This window comes from Lottia gigantea, assembly GCF_000327385.1.
Source record: "Lottia gigantea unplaced genomic scaffold LOTGIsca_5, whole genome shotgun sequence".
In the NCBI taxonomy this organism is placed as follows: domain Eukaryota; kingdom Metazoa; phylum Mollusca; class Gastropoda; family Lottiidae; genus Lottia; species Lottia gigantea.
Window position 1 is genome coordinate 3,222,095 of NW_008709715.1, and position 21,050 is coordinate 3,243,144.

The 21,050-nt window shown below is 32.7% G+C and overlaps 3 protein-coding genes across 3 annotated transcripts in view; 2 read left to right on the forward strand and 1 right to left on the reverse strand.

Moving 5' to 3' along the window:
* Nucleotides 1-992, forward strand: part of LOTGIDRAFT_154249 (hypothetical protein) — a gene marked incomplete at both ends in the record, with an annotated part of 3,057 nt that extends 2,065 nt beyond the window's left edge. The window contains one exon of the mRNA XM_009061953.1: nucleotides 894-992. Within this exon, the coding sequence (XP_009060201.1) occupies nucleotides 894-992 (99 nt within the window). The remainder of the gene's footprint in view (nucleotides 1-893) is intronic.
* Nucleotides 993-12,078: 11,086 nt separating this feature from the next.
* Nucleotides 12,079-12,948, forward strand: LOTGIDRAFT_154250 (hypothetical protein; the record flags this gene model as incomplete). Its single annotated transcript, XM_009061954.1, has 1 exon — nucleotides 12,079-12,948. One exon carries the CDS (start codon nucleotides 12,079-12,081, stop codon nucleotides 12,946-12,948), a length of 870 nt encoding a protein of 289 aa, XP_009060202.1.
* Nucleotides 12,949-17,145: 4,197 nt separating this feature from the next.
* The window catches only part of LOTGIDRAFT_229069 (hypothetical protein), a gene marked incomplete at both ends in the record, with an annotated part of 18,699 nt that continues 14,794 nt past the window's right edge, over nucleotides 17,146-21,050 (reverse strand). Inside the window, one exon of the mRNA XM_009061955.1 lies at nucleotides 17,146-17,326. Within this exon, the coding sequence (XP_009060203.1) occupies nucleotides 17,146-17,326 (181 nt within the window). The remainder of the gene's footprint in view (nucleotides 17,327-21,050) is intronic.

The window sequence follows — 21,050 nt, forward strand, 5'->3', positions numbered from 1 at the left end:
TTTATCTTTCACGATGTGCCTGGTTTAATGATAAACAGTGGAATAGATCATTGTCTTATCATTAAATTGATATTGTTAAACTTGAATAATAAATCATATAAAGATTCCAAAGCCCTGCAAGGAAGTCAGGTTAGTTTAATGGGGAAGTGCTTGCTCGCTTACTAACGTTCAGGTGATTGATCCTGAAGAAGGGGGGCGGAGGATGTGTGCGGCTCCCATTTACGGATTTAAGATGGCGCTGATGGGGGGTCAGGGTAAGTTTTCTCATCTAGGAAAGCGAAGATTACATCGATGCTATTATGGAAGAGGAAGAAGAATACATTTTTCATTTTTTATCGTCCTAGTGGAGCATGCCATCATGCCCCTAATTACACCATTGCCAACATGAGTCGAAATAATACCATTGGAGTTCTCCGCCATAGAACGTGATCCACACAATATAAATAAGAAGCATAACTGTATGCTAAGGTTTGCTATCTTCGTCTTCACAAAACATAACGGTAACAATAGTAGTATGATGAAATATCTGGCAACAGATTGCACATTCATTTGACAGATGAAAACTCAATAAAAGCAAAATGTTATACATTACTCTATACATCATGGCCTACATTTGCAATTCTTGTCATTTTTCTCAACATGACATAGTTATAAATAATTCGCATATTATACCAGACTCTATAACATTATAGAAGAGAAATATGACATTTAATACGTCAGCAATAGGCCAGATATTTTAATGAAAGAAGAGAAACTATGAGAGAAGTGGAAAAAGCCCAATCTTGCCCTGTTTTCTGTTAGAAAAATGTTACAATGGGTTTAAAGATCGAAATTATGCAAATCTTGGAGTTTTGTGTCAGTTGCAGACCTAAACATTCTGATAATTATTTAAGGATTATGAATGCTCAATGGCGGAAGCTGAATTTAAATGCCATCAACCAACCAAACATAAGAATATAACACAAAGATTCAGACAGTTTTATATATTCTAGGCAGTTCTAGGTAAAACAAAATGCATTCAGAACATATAACCCACCGCTTCTGGAAAGGGATGTCAAAAAAGCCTTTGATTGAATGAATTTAGTATAAAAAAAAGCATTTATTACAATACATTTAAATGTATATGTAAAATAAAGTGATAAGATTGACAAAAGGAGAATAACTATAAACTCTGAATAAACTTCAGATATATCTAAGATAAAATAATAATAATAATAATATATATGCCAGGTATTTTGAATTCAGTCAGATGTTAAATTAAAGAGAAGAAAAACATACACTTTACTGTTCTTATTTTACAGTTTCCTTAGTACATTGACTTAAAGTGATTTATTCCTTAAAAAATTCAAGAACTGTCGCCATAAGATAGACCCAAACGGTACCCATATAAAACAATATTTCCAGATCCCGATAGAACAACAGTACTGATGACGGTAGTGCGACAATGGGACTTCCTCTGAAATACACCCTAGCTTCTGTTCTGGAAAGAGAATATTAATATGGCGGTAATTACAATTATAGCCTATCAGGGGTCTTGACAGAAACTTAATAAACAGTCATAATGTTTACAGTCTTTCTGTTGAGAGCTGTATTCGCTCGTGTACAATCCAATCAAATCATTGCATTCTGTGATCCAAGAAAGGTAGCTATTCAAGGATAATACGAAGTTCGAAATAACTTGAAATTATCGATAAGAACAACAAAATTAATATTTTGAGAGAAAAGAACTTAATTCTACCTTATCACTCATCTGAGATTTTACTCTCTAATGCTCGTCCAAAATAAACCAGGTGATAATGATTACCATACTAATTAATGTTTTAATTCAGGTATAATAGCTTTACCAGATTGTTGATGATTTACTAAGATGTTTTCAAATTTACGTTTTAAAGAGAAACGCTGAACATTCAGACAGAATTACGGTAATCGTTTGTACAAGGTAGGCCTATCATTATGATATAAATGATAATCTGTGACAACACATGTGCATTTGTGTGTCAATTCTCACACCATATCCTAGAAAGGCCACTCCCAGATCCCCATGCAGTTTTGTCGTTAAAAATTTCCCTTTCATTTTTCTTTGGCTGGACAATGACACTACAATCAGAACCACCTCATGTCAAAATATTCCATACTTGTGGACTATACGGTGGACCATGCAGTTGCTAGACAATACCTAAATGGTTACAAAGCAATTTCAAAAGTGGCCCGAACTCTTTATAGTATTTGTACATTATGTTCATCTACATTTGAAAATGCGATTGGTGTTAAATATCAGGTAATATTTCAAGACATATCCGTTCAAAACATATCTTTTTCAAATATTCAAGAGCTTGCTGAAAAATCTGAAGTATCGTAAAGAGAATAGAGGGATGAAATATGAGAAAACAGAAGGTATTTATACATGTCAAATGCGGCAGAACAAGATTTAATGCAACAGAAAACCTCTTGCATACCTTCACGTAAAATTAGAAAATCATTTAGAAGAAAAAGTTAAGAAAATAATCAGAGCCTTCTGTGTAAAAAAAGTTGATGTATATACAGATCGTCTAGAAACAATTTTAACACAGTTGGAAACTTCTCAAAACCCCAATAGCTAGATAATTCACTTCCAAATAAAACAGTTAGGTCTGATTAAATTTTTTGTAGCTCATAAAACTAAGTAGAACACTAAAAGAACATGATTTATTAAAGATACCTTATTGAAAGCTTTCTTCAACTCATTAGTTGTGAACTCGGACTCAAAATTCAACACTTTTACCCAATTTTAAGTTTCGTCACCATATCAACCATTTCCGAATGGGCTTCAATGATCTCTGTCATTTATAGGGGTCGATCATTAACAAAATAATATGTAGTATATAGTCTTGTTGAAGGCAATCATAATGGAATTTGTATTTTGGACGCTATTGGACTAAAATATGTTTCCAATCATTATTAATATGACAATATTCAAGGTTTTTGTATTAATGAAAATCGCTGAGAAGAATTACCTCTAGGCACGAGATACATGGGTTAGGATTACAAGACAATATAAACTACAATTAGAAACAGTCAGTTGGGTTTATTAAGAAAATAAACATTTAAAAGAACAAGGTAATAAGAGTATAAAATGGTATATTTACCAACCAGTGAAAGCTATCGAAGGATAAACAAATATGTACAATAAAACGTCTATAGGCTAATAGAAATAGACATATTTTTATTGCATTATTTCCCATCATGTAGCCTATTCAATTTGTAGGTATTATTTGTCGATGATAAAGCCCTGTTATTACAACAGATTATACAGAATATTGTCTTTATAATGACCATCACATGCGTAATGATTATAGAACTAAACAGTAAGAAGTCTATATTATACATGGCGTCATCGTATTCCATTTAAGAAAAGTCTTCTAATTGTTGTCTTGAATTTAGAGGAAAGCCCCCATACTTTATAACTTTGGCCGAAATATTATTTTCCTATTGTGTTCTGCCCAGATCTCAAATTAGGCCTATGAATTTTCACTATTTTTGACTTAAATAACTTTAAAAATGTTAAAACCCAAACTTATCAGTAAACCTTTTGGAAAGATTTACAAAACTGAACAAACTATCAATGTAGAATTGATGTCTAGCTTTGATATGGAAGAAATAGTTATCATATGTTTCTCAGGAATCAGATATAATGAATATATAGGAAAGTGTAAAGGAAGTAGGATTCTCTAATCATTCTAATTACACAGAATTAATGTTTATTTTCAGAACATGAACAGTAGATTATTACCAGATCTTATCAAGGGCGTTCATACTTGCTCTTTGCTAGCACTTCGAACCTCAACTGAAAGCAAGGGAACAGATTGAGGAAACCTGATGCTGTTTCGCCACGAGCTCAAGGTTAGGTCCAAACACTTAAGTAAATTTGATCTCAATTACAATATACTATATACCTAGTGCTATACCTGACGTCACTCTGAGGCTAGGTTATTCTACTCAGCATTAGTTTCAGAGATCCATCATAGTTTATGTGGTATTTTGGTATCACTATTTCATGATTTTTTCACCATGGATTAGCTGACGGACTTACGTCCATGAAATCATCGGGTCATCGGATACCTGAGGGTGGGGTGGGGTGGGGTGGGGTGTTGAGGGAGTGTCGAGGCGAAAAGGTATTCGGTTTTCTTGGAATGGGAGACAACGACAGGAACATTGTTTTCAATCTTCAATCTGTTAGTCTTCATTAGCAAAACAAGATGCAGAGAAGAAAGCCGTAAGACTCCATTCTAGTAATATTGAAGATATCAAAGATGGATAAATATATAATTAAGAGATTTAGCCACTAATTAGATTTGAAGAGTTATAATTATATTATATTACATTGGATTAGTGTCCCCCACTCTCTGAAATATTTCTGAAAGTCGAAAGAACAGGAAGCTACCTAGATTCCCTTTTATTTGATAAAGATGTTTAAAAAATGTTATGTAGTGCTGCCAATAGAGAGAATGGTGATACAGGAACTTTAGTTGCCTCCTTGAGAAGTACATAGGCTTTACATTGTAATCAGCGTAAGCCACATTAAAGTTGAACGTTCTAGAAAGTATTACTGTTTATTTACATGTAAATGATATGTTTTCACATAGCCTTGACTGTGACTAGAAAATTGGTTTCTAACGAGAAACGATCTTATCATGATAGATTGTACCGATATCTTAGTAGTCATAAAACAGATCAAGGTATCAGCATGTTATTAACGGGGAATGATAATGATAATAAAGCACTTGTAGTATAAATATTTATATAGACATGTATAGAGTACATGTGGTGAAGTAGATGTCCATACAGGAAGGTGACAATTGCGTAGGAGTCTGTGCTGCTGTATCTATTCAGGCATTGATCAGAAATAGATTTGGCAACACAATGTTTTATTCTGGGGAGTATAAAGTACCGCCTCATAGAGTAATGATATCGTCTTGTAGACTGGCAGATACAAATTGCTTAAGGTGCGGGCACACGAGCGGTCTTGGTCGGAGATTTTTGTAAATCTCGCGTGTGCCCGTACTTCCACGACAAGATTATCGTGTCGCCGACAAGATTTGTTATATCAATCAAGTTTGGTAATCGCCGCCGATAGTTTTATCGTCATATCATCCAATCAGATGATTCCTTTATCTTCCAATTGCATGCTGTGCACGAGATTATCGACATGGTGGAAAACGACCGACTGGAGATTTTTGTCTCCTCTTGTGTCCGTGCCAGTCGTCAAACCTCAAGACAAGGCTCTACTCAGCGACAAAAGTCTGCCCGCACCTTTAGATTGACAATGACAAGCAGTCTAGGTTACGGCGACTCCTCTTAGAGGAAATATCAATGATACATTTGCTCCCTATAAATGTGATATGTACCCTCAATTTCACCGCCACTTCATTTTTCGTAAATTGAAAATATGATTGTTATACAATTTTGTGCTCAAATATGTGTCAGAATGCATAGTATGTTGGGGGACAACCCTCTCAGCTGCAACATTTTGAATCTCAATCTTGACAGTTGTCCCCCTATTGACAGTTGTGTCCCTATTCTGGCACCGCCACTGTATAAGGCATAAAATGATTCAAGATGGAATGGAATGACAAAACGACTCCCATTTAAATGAAGTAAAAAAAAATCAGCGACGCACTGAAAATCATTTTTGCTGAAGTTGATGAAAAGGTAGTTATCTATATCCGATTTTCAACGATGATGATTTAAAGAATTTTTTTCAATTTCAGCTGTTAGAACTTATGACAATTTTACACGTTTAAATTAAAATAGTCAGACAAAGTTTTAGGAATGAAATGAATTTGATTTACTTCCGACTGTGAAAGAAATTACAGAGAAATTCCAACATTATAAAAAATGTGTGAAGACGGCGAGTTATCTATTGGCTTGAATATTAAGATGTTATTTTGGCTAGCAATCAACAATAAACAGATAAATAAAGCCCCAGGATATTTATTATAAAGATACACTGAAATTTGATAAGGCAGTTTAAATTTCCAAACAAAATATAAGATCATATATTCTAAACCATGATATCGTGCATGAAATTCCCACAGTTCTATGTAATGGTTGGATTGTAAATAGTTGTAGAATTCTAATGTACTTTCAATATAACGTTGGTACCCTAGAAGTACCTCGCAAGTACATGTAGGCCACAGACATTATCAAAGCTCTATTGATTTCGAATGAAATTTGGTAAGCTGATATTAGTGATGCAGCGGATGATTTAGGTTTTTTCAACAAACAATGTTATTGCCTTGACGATATGTGATGGTCAAATTTGACATTTAAATGCGATCAAAAAAAAAGATGCTCATTATGATTGTGTTTTGGAACAACCTTTGATGAGTTGTACTGTAAAATATTAGTTATTGCTCTTGACTCAGCATTAATATGGTACAATTGGTTTGTAGACAGAGACTACCGTTTCGAATAAAGTTTAGACCGTTTCTATAGATTTGTCTATGAAATTATGTCCATTTGCCTTAAATAAATTCCACGGTTAGATTCTGTTCTGGAACAGTATTGATATGGCTGTCCATACAATTGAATATAAGGATGTGTAGCTTTATCTCAAAAGAAAAGTGGACAAATCAGTCGCACAGTGGCATTATGTTGTTATTGGTATTGTTAGGGAGAATCTTTCAGATGATATTGGAAAAAAAGCATGAAATTGACGATGCCGTGCATTTGATTTTTATCGGCTTGTTGGTGGGACTTAGTTGATGTTAGGACAGAGATGATAAAACACATAGTTGCGAGATGTATTTAATTGAGGTATTTTTGAAGAAGCTAATGGTTTAGGTTACATGTGTACAAGATCAATTTACTTGTTTTCTCTCATACTGTACAGATTATATCTGTTGTTCTTAATGCAACTGTGAAAAAAGACAGGAAATTTTAGATGAAAAATACTTAATGTTACTGATATGTATATACATCTTATACATACCTGTACGTTTTTTCTTAAACATAGATAACTACAAATAAATAACTAAGTATATATGAAAGGCTATCATTGGGTGGTCTTAAAAAATTTAAAGAATCCACTTTAATGTTTTTGATCCCAGAGATTAGAAGAAATTAAAAAAACTGAATTGAAGATAATTTAGTAGGTATTTCTGGAATAATAATATTGTTAGTGGCTGAAGAAAATATTATGTTAGTATTTTTAGTTACAAGTAATGAGTACGGAATGGTTCACAGATTTCTCAGCATGTCCTGAACGTTATAAAGTACATATTATATTTCATCTTCAATGTGAAAATGATTTGTTTGCAGTAGAGCGATCATGGTAGTAATTATCAGACTTTATTCATCAGGGATTGAAACTCTTCTGCGCTGCATTTGCTCCTGCAACAAAGATCTTGCAAATGCGCTTCATGTGCATGTATATGACTAGATGAAATAGACAGTCGTGCTTTCTCAGTGATGTGGATGTTTGTTCTTTTTTTAAGTCGGTTTCTTCATATCAGGAGCGTTCAGTGTTTCAGATTGTCGAGGCCATGCCTCTTAGTTTAGATCCATTCCAGCATTAAAAAACGATGGCATCTGCCAGGTCAAACCTATAACCTTTAGACAAGGAAGCAATGTACCAACACGACCTTAATAATATAATGGTAATTGTTTTTTGTACATCATCCATAGTTTACTATAAGATCGAGTAGTCTGCAGTGATAAAGACCAGACTGAAGTCAGAATGTTGTGTGAAATATCTCAGTCCATGTTATCTATATCTGTATGTTAATTATCTCGACTCACTGATAAACTTCTGTGATAAACCTCAACTTAAACAGCTAAATTCTTCTTTAATTATACTCATTTCTCAATTTCTGCATTCTTTGAAGATAATAACCTGTATTTATGAATGAAGAAAGTTAATTTTAGAATCCGGTCGTATAAAGTCAAGGTCATGTTTAATTCTCAGAAAATAAATAGCATTATACACGATTTTTGTCCTATTTCCAATGAATATTTAACAGTGTTCAAAAACAGAGTTTCACATCGACTGAATGGCATTTTAATACATGTAATACATTTAGGAAATTGGTAGATCAGAATATGGCTTTTAACATTTTTATTTTTGTAAAACAAGCTTGGTTTAGTTAGATTGTATAAGGCATGCTACTTATGATACTTGGCATGCAGAGTTCTTTAAATATGCTTTTTTGATATTTTGATTTACTTTTTACGATATGTTTTGATACTTTCAAGAGTTAGGTTTTATTTAATATGTGTCGATGTCTGTATATTTATACTTTTGGTTAATTGTGTTTTGTTTAGATGCTTTATCTGTACAATATGTTTTCGGGATAAAATAATTATAAATTCACCTGTCACTACTTACTAGCAATATCTTTTACATATTATGAACCTTCATTAAGTCTCTAATCACCTGTTAAGATTTTAAAAGTTGGTAAATTAAACTAGAGTGCTCTGATATATGGCATTTTTCTTCATTTATCTATCTTATAAATCACGGAATCTTTAAATTAAATGCCAGCGAAATTCCATATTATCATTATGGTTAAAGCTAGTGTAAGTTTGCACGTATTCCAACTGAGCTTAATCGTTATCTCAGAAGTAATGTTGACAAAAGCAGTTGCACTTTGGTATTAGATGCTACGGAAGGCTACTGGTAATGTTCGGGAGAATTTTATCTTAACTAAGGAAAAAATAAAATGATCGCACTTGGAGCTGTCATGCATTATAGGCTGTCGGTAGTATGATGACGAAACATATTACACATCTGGAGACGATTCAAACCAAAAATACCCACAGGCGGTCTGCTTTTATTTTAGAGGTAAAATATACATTAATTGGAACTCTAAGCAATTTTTATTGGTATTTACTATACTAGGCCTAAAAATTGACACGAATCTCCGAATCGCATTGGCGCCAAGACTCTCGTAAACGCTGACTGCCCGAGTCTTGTTGGATTCGCACAAAATCGTCGATACAGTGTATATCTGAAGTCCTTGACAACTTGTTGAATATTTATTTATGAAATCTTGAAGCATCCCGTAGTGTGTTCGATTCACGGTGTTTTCCCCGTGTTGTGACTCGTGTCCTATCATAATAAATCCACTTGGACTCTCCTCGATTTTGGCGAATTTTTAGGCTTGCAGTGACTATCTAATATTGTCTGGATTTTTTTAGAATTTCATCGCTTTATGGAATACCTTAAACGGAGGAAGTGGACATACCAATCGCTAATTTGGTGAACTGATGATTAATAACGACATGTGCCAACTAATTTGATTCTTCAGCAACTATAGAACAATGTCAGCATGTTCGGGTCTGATTGTTTGTTTGTTTGCATAGTCTTATCTCCTGTGCATTTTTGTCGAGTGCCATGAGTACATGTGTACCATAGAGTAACCTATATAATAATAGAATAATGACTATCTAATTGTTTGCTGTCATATTGTTTACCTGTTATTGACAACTTAGTAAATAAACCGATACCTATCTTCTGTCTATTTGATTCGTTTATTTTCCAAACTTCCCATTATCTCGTCGGTCATTCAGTCCTGAGGCATTGTCATCAATGGAGGAAAGATGTTCGCTGTGTTAAAAGGATATATTCGCCATTTTCCGGGGTTGATTTGGGCCTTGAATATATGTAAATAGTCTACAGTCGTATAATGCCTCTCACTGGACATTTCACTTTCTATTTCTATATAATGTCTTTTTTCTATATAATGCTCAGTCTCAAGAATTGACGTAAGCCTTTTTAACATTCAAACGCAGGTAATTCTGGGCACACATTGATTTAACGGAGAGCTGTGAATACTATTACTGATTAGCTTTCCAGTTTCTGGGGCTAATGTACAATTGGTCAAAATGATGACAAACCTTTATTCTCGATGGTTGATTCACAGCTTGGTAAATCGTTGTTACTTACAGATAACGAATGTGTTCATAGTAGTTTACTCACGAGTTATAGAAAGTGCACTCTCATTTGGAAAAAAATTGACGGACCAGTGTGTATATGCCGCCGAATTGTTGACCTTCTCCCCGTGGGCGCAAATCACGGGGGGGAGGGGGGACATGTCCCCTCTCCCCGTCAGAAAACCTTGGGGGGGGGGGGGCATGATATCCTGTGTCCCCCCACAAATAGTCAAGCTTGGTTGAGTAGAATATCTGTAATGGACGTAGAATAGGCACAATTTGGCATCCGGGAACATCAAAAAGCACTATTCGAACAATAAATTTATGGTTGAGAGACAGGAAGGCCATTCGTTTTGGGACCCATCTCCACTCACAGAAGCGCCGTTACGAAGGGGCACACGTAGCGAATTTTATCGTGCGCATATTTTCGTCGATCATGTGATCAGTACAAATGGCGCGGGACCGCCACTGAGAGGACTTGCCTTGACATTAAATTTGATTGGTTGAAAGGTATCGGTCGCCCTATAGATCACCTAGGTGAAAATTGAAGTTTTTAATTCAAAATTAATTTTCTCCTAGGTCGTGACTAGAAAATTCAGTAACATGCAACGTGCCTTTCTTTCTATAATATTTCTGAGAGCTATAAAGATACGGTGTCACCAGTTCAACTGAAACGTTCTCTATACTCTGTATTCGAATTCGCACACCCCTTTGAATAAATCCTTCGTACGCCACTGCCCCCCCCTCCCCCCGCATTGAAAAAGCGATCTGCTCCCCTGCTTCTCCCCTAGGATGCGTGCGTCACCTGACCAGTAATTACAACGGTTGGCCCCATTGGGCAACGAGGCTGGAAACGTAACATTAGTTTCCGAGGGTCCACGATGCTAATATTGTTTATGTGGTATATGTATGTGTATTACACAGCAATAGACTGAAGACAGTTGGTGAACTGTCCCCAAAATATGTCTTCAATCTATTAGTTTTGAACTCTTTGACCTAGTCTAAGTTCATTTTTGAATTTGAGCTGTGCTATGACTAGCACTATGATTGATAAAGTAGAGGTGCAATTGGGAGTACTTCACTTTAAGTAACAAATCACTGAACCCTGGAGTTAGAGTAATTCGTGTATATATACTTGAACACAAATTTAGATGCACAAAAATAGTACAGAACAGGATAAATCTAATTATTTTCAATGTTATCAAAGCTCCGGAAGTATCACTTCATAATCAAGATTCATTAGTTAAGGGCTTCTGGCAGTATAGTGCTTTCTCATAGGTCCGCGCTTCAAACAACATGAAAGCATGTTTGAAGATTGTTGTTTTCATGTACTGTTTTGTGTAGAACATTCGGTGTGATATATGAACACCAATGAAAGGAATGTAATTTACTAGCCTTCAGTCATCATCTGGAACTCGTAGCTGATCAGAAGTAAAATTGGTAAACTAGTCATTCCTTCGAACCTAACATCAGGATATAAACACAATGTTTTCTTTATAAAATTCATCTCGTATTTCGTTTTTTCCCTGTGAGGAAGTCGGCTGGTTTGTTATCGCTAGTCATTAGTTCTGTGGTGTACTTTCTTGACGTTTGTGTGTGTAAATGTTTCGTTAATTATTGTACCTTTAATGTCTGTGAAGCCGTTATTCCTGTTATACCGATTAAAATTTTGATTAATTCTTAGTTTTAAAACTTTCACTGTTGTGTTTTGGAGAATGCAACCATGATGGTATTGTATCAACATAAAGTGTTAAAAGCAGAGAAAAAAGTCAAAAAAGTAAAATTTAGATTTTAAGCAAGCATTAAATGTTTAAAGTTAGACGTTCGGATTTATGATTTAACTTTTACAATTTCATCCTATTTATGTGTAAATAATTGTGGATTCAGGATCAATATGGTACAGATTCTATCTGAAGAGTGATGAGCATGTTTGGATTCAGGGAGGCAATAATCATCGATTTCAACTGAAACTGAATTGTTAAGCAACCATGATGATCTGATTTTTAACACGAATGATCTGATGTTGAAAAAGAGGCACCCTTTTGGGGAATTCATATTATCATTTATGTCTAATTCGTGTTTTATATATAAATGGTGTTCAGTCATAATTCAGTTTCAAACATTGTTGAAGTAATGATTTAGATCAAAAGCGAGAAAATACTTTAAATGGATTTGTACCGCAGAGCTTTGGACCATAATTGGAGAAAATCTTTGATGGAGAAGAATTATGCAGTTCTTGAGAGAATTGACGAAGGTAGTTTTGGAGAAGTCCATACCATTCATAAAATTGGTGAAACAGTCCTTTACGCTGTAAAAGCAATTCGTGCGAATGGTGCAGTAACGGATGATGAGTATATTTTGGCAGAAATTAGAAGCTTGCTGGAATTGCGACATCCACATATAGTCGCTATGTACGACCTGATTTTACAGGACAATTTCGCATGCATCGTTATGGAGTATGCAACGCAGGGAAACCTTGAAAAATACACAATACATCATCATCCTATTGATGACCAATTTTTATCACAATCATTTAGTCAGATTTTATCTGCCGTAGCTTACTGTCATTCTCGATTCATAGCTCATAAAGATATCAATCCTAGTAATATTCTCATATTTAACAACGACTGTGTCAAAATAGCGGATTTCGGGTTAGCAGTCAAGTGCCACGATTCTTGTGGTTGTCTGGTATTATGTGAAGACTATCTGGGCCAGAATTCATATTTAGCGCCTGAAATTCTTAATCGCTGCCCTCATAATGCAATGAGTTCTGATGTATGGTCTTTAGGTTGTCTTCTCTACTTTATGCTGTGTGGAAAACCACCCTTCGAGGGAACAGCTGAGCAAATCGCTCAGTGCCAAGTAAAAATAGGATTTCAACTTCCTACTAAATTATTAAGAAGTGTGGAATTTATTCAGGGTATTTCCAATGTGATAAAGAAGTTAAGTAAAGTGGACCCCATGTTGAGATTGAGTATACATCAATGTGTAGAGATATGGGAAGACGTTCCAGACAAACACGGAACACACCACTAATTACTATTTGTAAATCTAATAACACGTTTATGATTTCTAAATCATTCTGAGAAAAACAAATAACATTCCTATTCTCGCTTTGAAATGTACTGTATGTGTGAGAAATACACCTTGTAGTACAATCTCGTAATGTGCTTTAATTGTAAATTCGTGTCGTGTATCTTTGTTCTTATAATCTACTTTTACTGTAAGGTAATCTGATTTTTATAAGATAAAAAACGACACGTATGATTATTTAAGGGGCAGGATGGATACAAGCGTTATAATGTCTGATACTTGATTTGACAGGTGACGCGGAATCCTATGAGGTGTTATTGAATAAAGAATTCGTTGTCTTCCATCGTGTATTAGTTCGTTTTTGCCAAAAAAACCCCCCAAAAACCAAACAAATCAAGTTAAGTCACTTAGGGTCTCAAGAATCTAAGACAAATTGTATCTGATATTTTTTTAAGATACATGAAAACATTGCATAAGTTTAACACGTTTTTGACCTTCAAGTTGCGTGTTCATGTGATATGCTGTTGAACGTTCTAATTTCTGTTTTTAATATTTTATTTTTTAAAAGCATTTTCTCTTGTCATTAATTACCCTTTTTCATGACAAGATATAGTAGTTAGTTAGAAAAAAAACAAAAACCGTTGCAAGGCTTTTACAAAAATATCTTCTTGTGAGCTGTAATTGTTTTCATTCATGCAATGAGATTTATAAAAATTGCTTTTGTTTTTATAGTTTTTACTTGATTGATATCAGTAATTAATGCTTCTGAGAATGACTAAATGGAACTGGTGACGAGTTTGATATCCACGACTCGTTCTTTTTGTACTGTAGCTGAACTGGACGTCATATTTTTTCTGAAAAGTGGTACAGATAGCTAAAATAAGATCTATCGATGGATAAAGCAAGCGTTTAATCATAGCTGCAGTTTTAATGAATTCTCCACTTCGCGTATGTTTCTAGTTGCTTATTGTTTACAATATTTCATTTGTTTTTCTTCCATGACGATGTTATATGTTTATAATCGTGTCTTTTATCATTGTGTGTCTTGATATTTTATATTTCTTAAATGTAACCAAATATTTTGTGCTTTTAGACAATATGGTAATCGTTGTTGTTTGACCTATATCATTTTTTGATTTATTATTATCTTCGATATTTGTATTGTACATCATTTTTGTCGGAAGAGCATCATGAGTTGTCTAAAAAAATTGAAATATTTGTGCTATTGTAAAGTGTTTTAACGGTTAATGAATATTTCAATAGTATTCATGTATGTTGTCACATTATAATTGTACGTGTTTTTAAACTTGCTTGCTGTTATTAAACCTAACGATAATCTGTAATTATGTCAGATGAGAACAATAGTAATAGCACCGATTAGGCGAGTTTATCCCCTAAAACGTTTATTTGTTTCCATACATTTCAGTCTCTATATATTTCAATTTGAAAACTGCAACATTATTTTATCCTATATGACTGTTTCCTCTATTGTTCATTGGTATCAATAATGGAATTTGTTTTTATCCAATAAATTAATTGATGTTCACGAATAAGATATTTGCGTCTTGGTTTTTTTCTCTCACTTAAACTCAAGAGGTTGAAACAAAGGAATATTTGACTATGGCATAAGCACTAACATTTTTTTCCAGCACCACCCGGATATGTCAAAATCTTAAGTCATGTAAAACAATATTTTCAGTATAATCAAATAAATCGTTTTGTGAAATTTATTAAATATTTTTTCATAAAATAGTTTATATATCACAGTAGATGAATAAATACGCACTGACAAAAATTAAAACAACTTTTAAACAATATCATATTCATTATCAGTCAGGCCAAAAAAAGATTCAGAATATATTTGAAAAAAATACCTTGTGCATTCCTACCAGAATATGAAATTAAAAATTAGAATTATTGTAGCTCTATCAAATCAATTTCTTAATAAATTCCCGCCTAATGATAACAAAAAATAATTTGTGAGTTAGGATAACAAGGCATATCAAAAAGTTATTTATAAAGTCTTGAAAAGGCTGATTAATAAAAATTGTCTGATTATGCAGATATGAGTCAACATCACAAATAACTTGTGTAGGGAGATAGTAATTTTGAGAATATACAAAATACACAATCTTGATTTTCATGGATGGAATATAGAATTTAAAAAACAAATTGAGGGTTACTGATTAAATTTAAAATGGTTTAGTAACCTTGAACTAGTACATAATAAATAACATCGGATCAATAGATGATCATTGAGGCCCCAACAGTAAAAAAGAAATCTGGTTTCATTAAAGGTATGTCTATATTTATAAATGATTCTCATATTTTGATTAAATCTCATATTTTATATCTACAAAGTAATTGTACTTCTGTTTTTGATCTTGTCAAATTTTTCAACATAAAGATATGACAATAATATTCCGTATAGTATCATTTTTATAAAAACCAAAAAATTAGAACATATTATTTTTGTGTTTGGGATCCAAAAATAGAAAATATTTTTTGTCCAATATGAATACACAAATATGAACGCTGCCATAAATCTTTAAATGTTAAGCCAGAATTTTCTTGATATCATATCTAAAATCTATAAGAAATTTCAAAAATATGCTGTCTGATTATTTTGGACATTAATATACATTTTTGTGATATTCTTTTGATTAAAGTTAAAAAAAAAACCAATTAATTTACAAAAAAAACGTGTACAACAATAACTATGCTATTATAGAAAATTACGATGATAATCAAAATTCATTATCATGATAATTTGGACAGACTTACATAATGTAAATTTTAGTATTTCTCTTTACGTAACAGAAAGCATAACATAACCAAAGAAATAAACTTTGATTGGATTACATGTATCTGAATATAAATAAACAAAATCTGATTATCTGAAATAAGAAATATAAAAATAAGTTGTAAATATATTTCATGTAAGCTGATTATATATTTTGATATAATATTTCATCATAATAGTTTTACGCAATGTCAATTATTTTGTAACATTATTTTGTAAATATTTAAGCATTACATGTTTAAAATCTTATTATCTGAAATGAATAAATACAAAATATAAATAATAACTTGTTCACATGTTACAAACAACATTACAATTTAAGATCTTTATATATTTTGATAGAAATATTTTATCATAAAACTTGATAAATTTGGACGGTGGCAATACATTAGAAAATGTCAATGTAACATTATTTTATAAATGTAAATAGTAATATGTTTATGCGATATATGATAAAAATCTGATTATCTTAAAAGAGCAAATGTGAAATAAAAATGTAAATAATAACATAACAATTTAAACCGATTATATATTTTGATCAAAATGCATTATCTTAGTTCATCATTGGGACGGAGTTGGATTAAATAATGGCATTTGAAACATACTCAAGCAAAATACATAAAAATCTGATTATCTGATGTAAATAATAAAAAACAATATAAATAACATGAAAATATGTTCCAAATTAAAACTTATATTCAATTGATTTGTAGATTGTCATAACATTATAATTCATTTATCTGACAAATCTATTTTTTCTTGAAGAATTACCATGTAATTATTGTAAAAAACAATAATATTTGGCAATTGTCAAGTGAAAACTGAAAAAGATTTTTGTACACTCAATCTAATTTTGTCTTTTTGTTTTATGGACATTCATTTCTGATGATGGTTTAGTAACTAAGTGTTCTTCTATTGCAACTAAATACATTGATGTAACTTTAAGTTCTATAATATATATTACTCACAGTTTATATCACAGTTTCTGTATACTGATAAAATAGTTATCTCTTAATTTTCTGACAGTTTTCACATAATTAACTTATTTTGATAGGTGGATCAAAATTGGCATCAATATTTCTATAATATTTGTTCTAATTTTGTACAAAATGGACATATTTTCCTGATACGATATATTTTTCATAAAATGGACATAAATGGCTCTTTTTTTTTTATCTTAACTTAACTTGTGTTTTTCTATAAAAATGTGTATATAAATTAATATATAAAACAATTACCATTAATAAAATACTTCCATAATATCTTTTATATAATTAATTTTCAGATAACTGAGCTTCAAGTATATCATTTGTAAATTTAACATCATCAATTTTATAAATTAAGTTATAGTCTTATAAACTTATAAATTTCATAAATTATATTATAATTTGAATAAATTAAGCATGCGTATAGTCTTCTAGTTTTAAATCTAGAGATTGTTTCACATTCTGTTTCTTCATTAAATCTTCCATCATTTTCATCATTTGAGTCATTCTGAAGTTGTTGTTGCCCATTTGTTCTGAGAGATCATCTATACAATGTCGTAGATAAGATACTTCATCTGCTCCTTGTGATGATCTGAAATTAAATACAACTGGTTAAACAATGCTTAGAACAGATGCTGGGCTGAAAAAAAATTAATATAGATTCAATTTATTTTGTTTTCAAGAAAGATGTCAGTTTCAGTATTTCATTAAACACATTATCCAACCAATATAACCTGCATACATAATAGACTGATAAACATTATCCAACCCATATAACCAGGGAGATATAGCTTACATAGCAGACATAATAGACTGATAAACATTATCCAACCAATATAACCTGTGAGATATAGCTTACCTAGCAGACATAATAGACTGATAAACATTATCCAACCAATATAACCTGTGAGATATAGCTTACATAGCAGACATAATAGTCTGATAAACATTATCCAACCCATATAACCAGGGAGATATAGCTTACCTAGCATACATAATAGACTGATAAACATTATCCAACCCATATAACCTGCGATATAGCTTACCTAGCAGACATAATAGTCTGATAAACATTATCCAACCCATATAACCTGTAAGATATAGCTTACCTAGCATACATAATAGACTGATAAACATTATCCAACCCATATAACCTGAGATATAGTTTACCTAGCAGACATAATAGACCGATAAACATTATCCAACCAATATAACCTGAGATATAGCTTACCTAGCAGACATAATAGTCTGATAAACATTATCCAACAAATATAACCTGTGAGAAATAGCTAACCTAGCAGACATAATAGTCTGATAAACATTATCCAACCCATAAAACCTGAGATATAGCTTACCTAGCAGACATAATAGTCTGATAAACATTATCCAACCAATATAACCTGTGAGATATAGCTAACCTAGCAGACATAATAGTCTGATAAACATTATCCAACCCATATAAACAGTGAGATATAGCTTACCTAGCATACATAATAGACTGATAAACATTATCCAACCCATATAACCTGAGATATAGCTTACCTAGCAGACATAATAGTCTGATAAACATTATCCAACCAATATAACCTATGAGATATAGCTTACCTAGCAGACATAATAGTCTGATAAACATTATCCAACCCATATAACCTGTGAGATATAGCTTACCTAGCAGACATAATAGACTGATAAACATTATCCAACCAATATAACCAGGGAGATATAGCTTACCTAGCAGACATAATAGTCCGATAAACATTATCCAACCCATATAACCTGTAAGACATAGCTTACCTAGCAGACATAATAGACGGATAAACATTATCCAACCCATATAACCTGTGAGATATAGCTTACCTAGCAGACATACTAGTCCGATAAACATTATCCAACCCATATAACCTGTGAGATATAGCTTACCTAGCAGACATAATAGACTGATAAACATTATCCAACCCATATAACCTGTGAGATACTGCTTACCTAGCAGACATAATAGTCTGATAAACATTATCCAACCAATATAACCAGGGAGATATAGCTTACCTAGCAGACATAATAGACTGATAAACATTATCCAACCCATATAACCTGTGAGAAATAGCTAACTAGCAGACATAATAGACTGATAAACATTATCCAACCAATATAACCTGTGAGATATAGCTTACCTAGCAGACATAATAGACTGATAAACATTATCCAATCCATATAACCTGTGAGACATAGCTTACCTAGCAGACATAATAGTTTGATAAACATTATCTAACCAATATAACCTGTGAGACATAGCTTACCTAGCAGACATAATAGTTTAATAAACATTATCCAACCAATATAACCTGAGATATAGCTTACCTAGCAGACATAATAGACTGATAAACATTATCCAACCAATATAACCTGTGAGATATAGCTTATCTAGCAGACATAATAGTCTGATAAACATTATCCAACCCATATAACCTGTGAGAAATAGCTAACCTAGCAGACATAATAGTCTGATAAACATTATCCAACCCATATAACCTGAGATATAGCTTACCTAGCAGACATAATAGACTGATAAACATTATCCAACCAATATAACCAGTGAGATATAGCTTACCTAGCAGACATAATAGACTGATAAACATTATCCAACCCATATAACCAGTGAGATATAGCTTACCTAGCAGACATAATAGACTGATAAACATTATCCAACCAATATAACCTGTGAAATATAGCTTACCTAGCAGACATAATAGACTGATAAACATTATCCAACCAATATAACCAGGGAGATATAGCTTACCTAGCAGACATAATAGTCCGATAAACATTATCCAACCCATATAACCTGTAAGATATAGCTTACCTAGCAGACATAATAGACTGATAAACATTATCCAACCCATATAACCTGTGAGATATAGCTTACCTAGCAGACATAATAGACTGATAAACATTATCCAACCAATATAACCTGTGAGATATAGCTTACCTAGCAGACATAATAGACTGATAAACATTATCCAACCCATATAACCTGTGAGATATAGCTCACCTAGCAGACATAATAGACTGATAAACATTATCCAACCAATATAACCTGTGAGATATAGCTTACCTAGCAGACATAATAGACTGATAAACATTATCCAACCCATATAACCTGTGAGATATAGCTTACATAGTAGACATAATAGTCTGATAAACATTATCCAACCAATATAACCTGTGAGATATAGCTTACCTAGCAGACATAATAGTCTGATAAACATTATCCAACCCATATAACCTGTGAGATATAGCTTACCTAGCAGACATAATAGACTGATAAACATTATCCAACCCATATAACCTGTGAGATATAGCTTACCTAGCAGACATAATAGACTGATAAACATTATCCAACCCATATAACCTGTGAGATATAGCTTACCTAGCAGACATAATAGTCTGATAAACATTATCCAACCAATATAACCAGGGAGATATAGCTTACCTAGCAGACATAATAGACTGATAAACATTATCCAACCAATATAACCTGTGAGATATAGCTTACCTAGCAGACATAATAGACTGATAAACATTATCCAACCCATATAACCTGTGAGATATAGCTCACCTAGCAGACATAATAGACTGATAAACATTATCCAACCAATATAACCTGTGAGATATAGCTTACCTAGCAGACATAATAGACTGATAAACATTATCCAACCCATATAACCTGTGAGACATAGCTTACCTAGCAGACATAATAGTTTGATAAACATTATCCAACCAATATAACCTGTGAGAAATAGCTAACCTAGCAGACATAATAGACTGATAAAGATTATCCAACCAATATAACCAGGGAGATATAGCTTACCTAGCAGACATAATAGACTGATAAACATTATCCAACCAATATAACCTGTGAGATATAGCTTATCTAGCAGACATAATAGACTGATAAACATTATCCAACCCATATAACCTGTGAGATATAGCTTACCTAGCAGACATAATAGTCTGATAAACATTATCCAACCCATATAACCAGGGAGATATAGCTTACCTAGCAGACATAATAGACTGATAAACATTATCCAATCAATATAACCTGTGAGAAATAGCTAACCTAGCAGACATAATAGTCTGATAAACATTATCCAACCAATATAACCTGTGAGATATAGCTTATCTAGCAGACATAATAGTCTGATAAACATTATCCAACCAATATAACCAGTGAGATATAGCTTACCTAGCAGACATAATAGTCTGATAAACATTATCCAACCTATATAACCTGTGAGATATAGCTTACCTAGCAC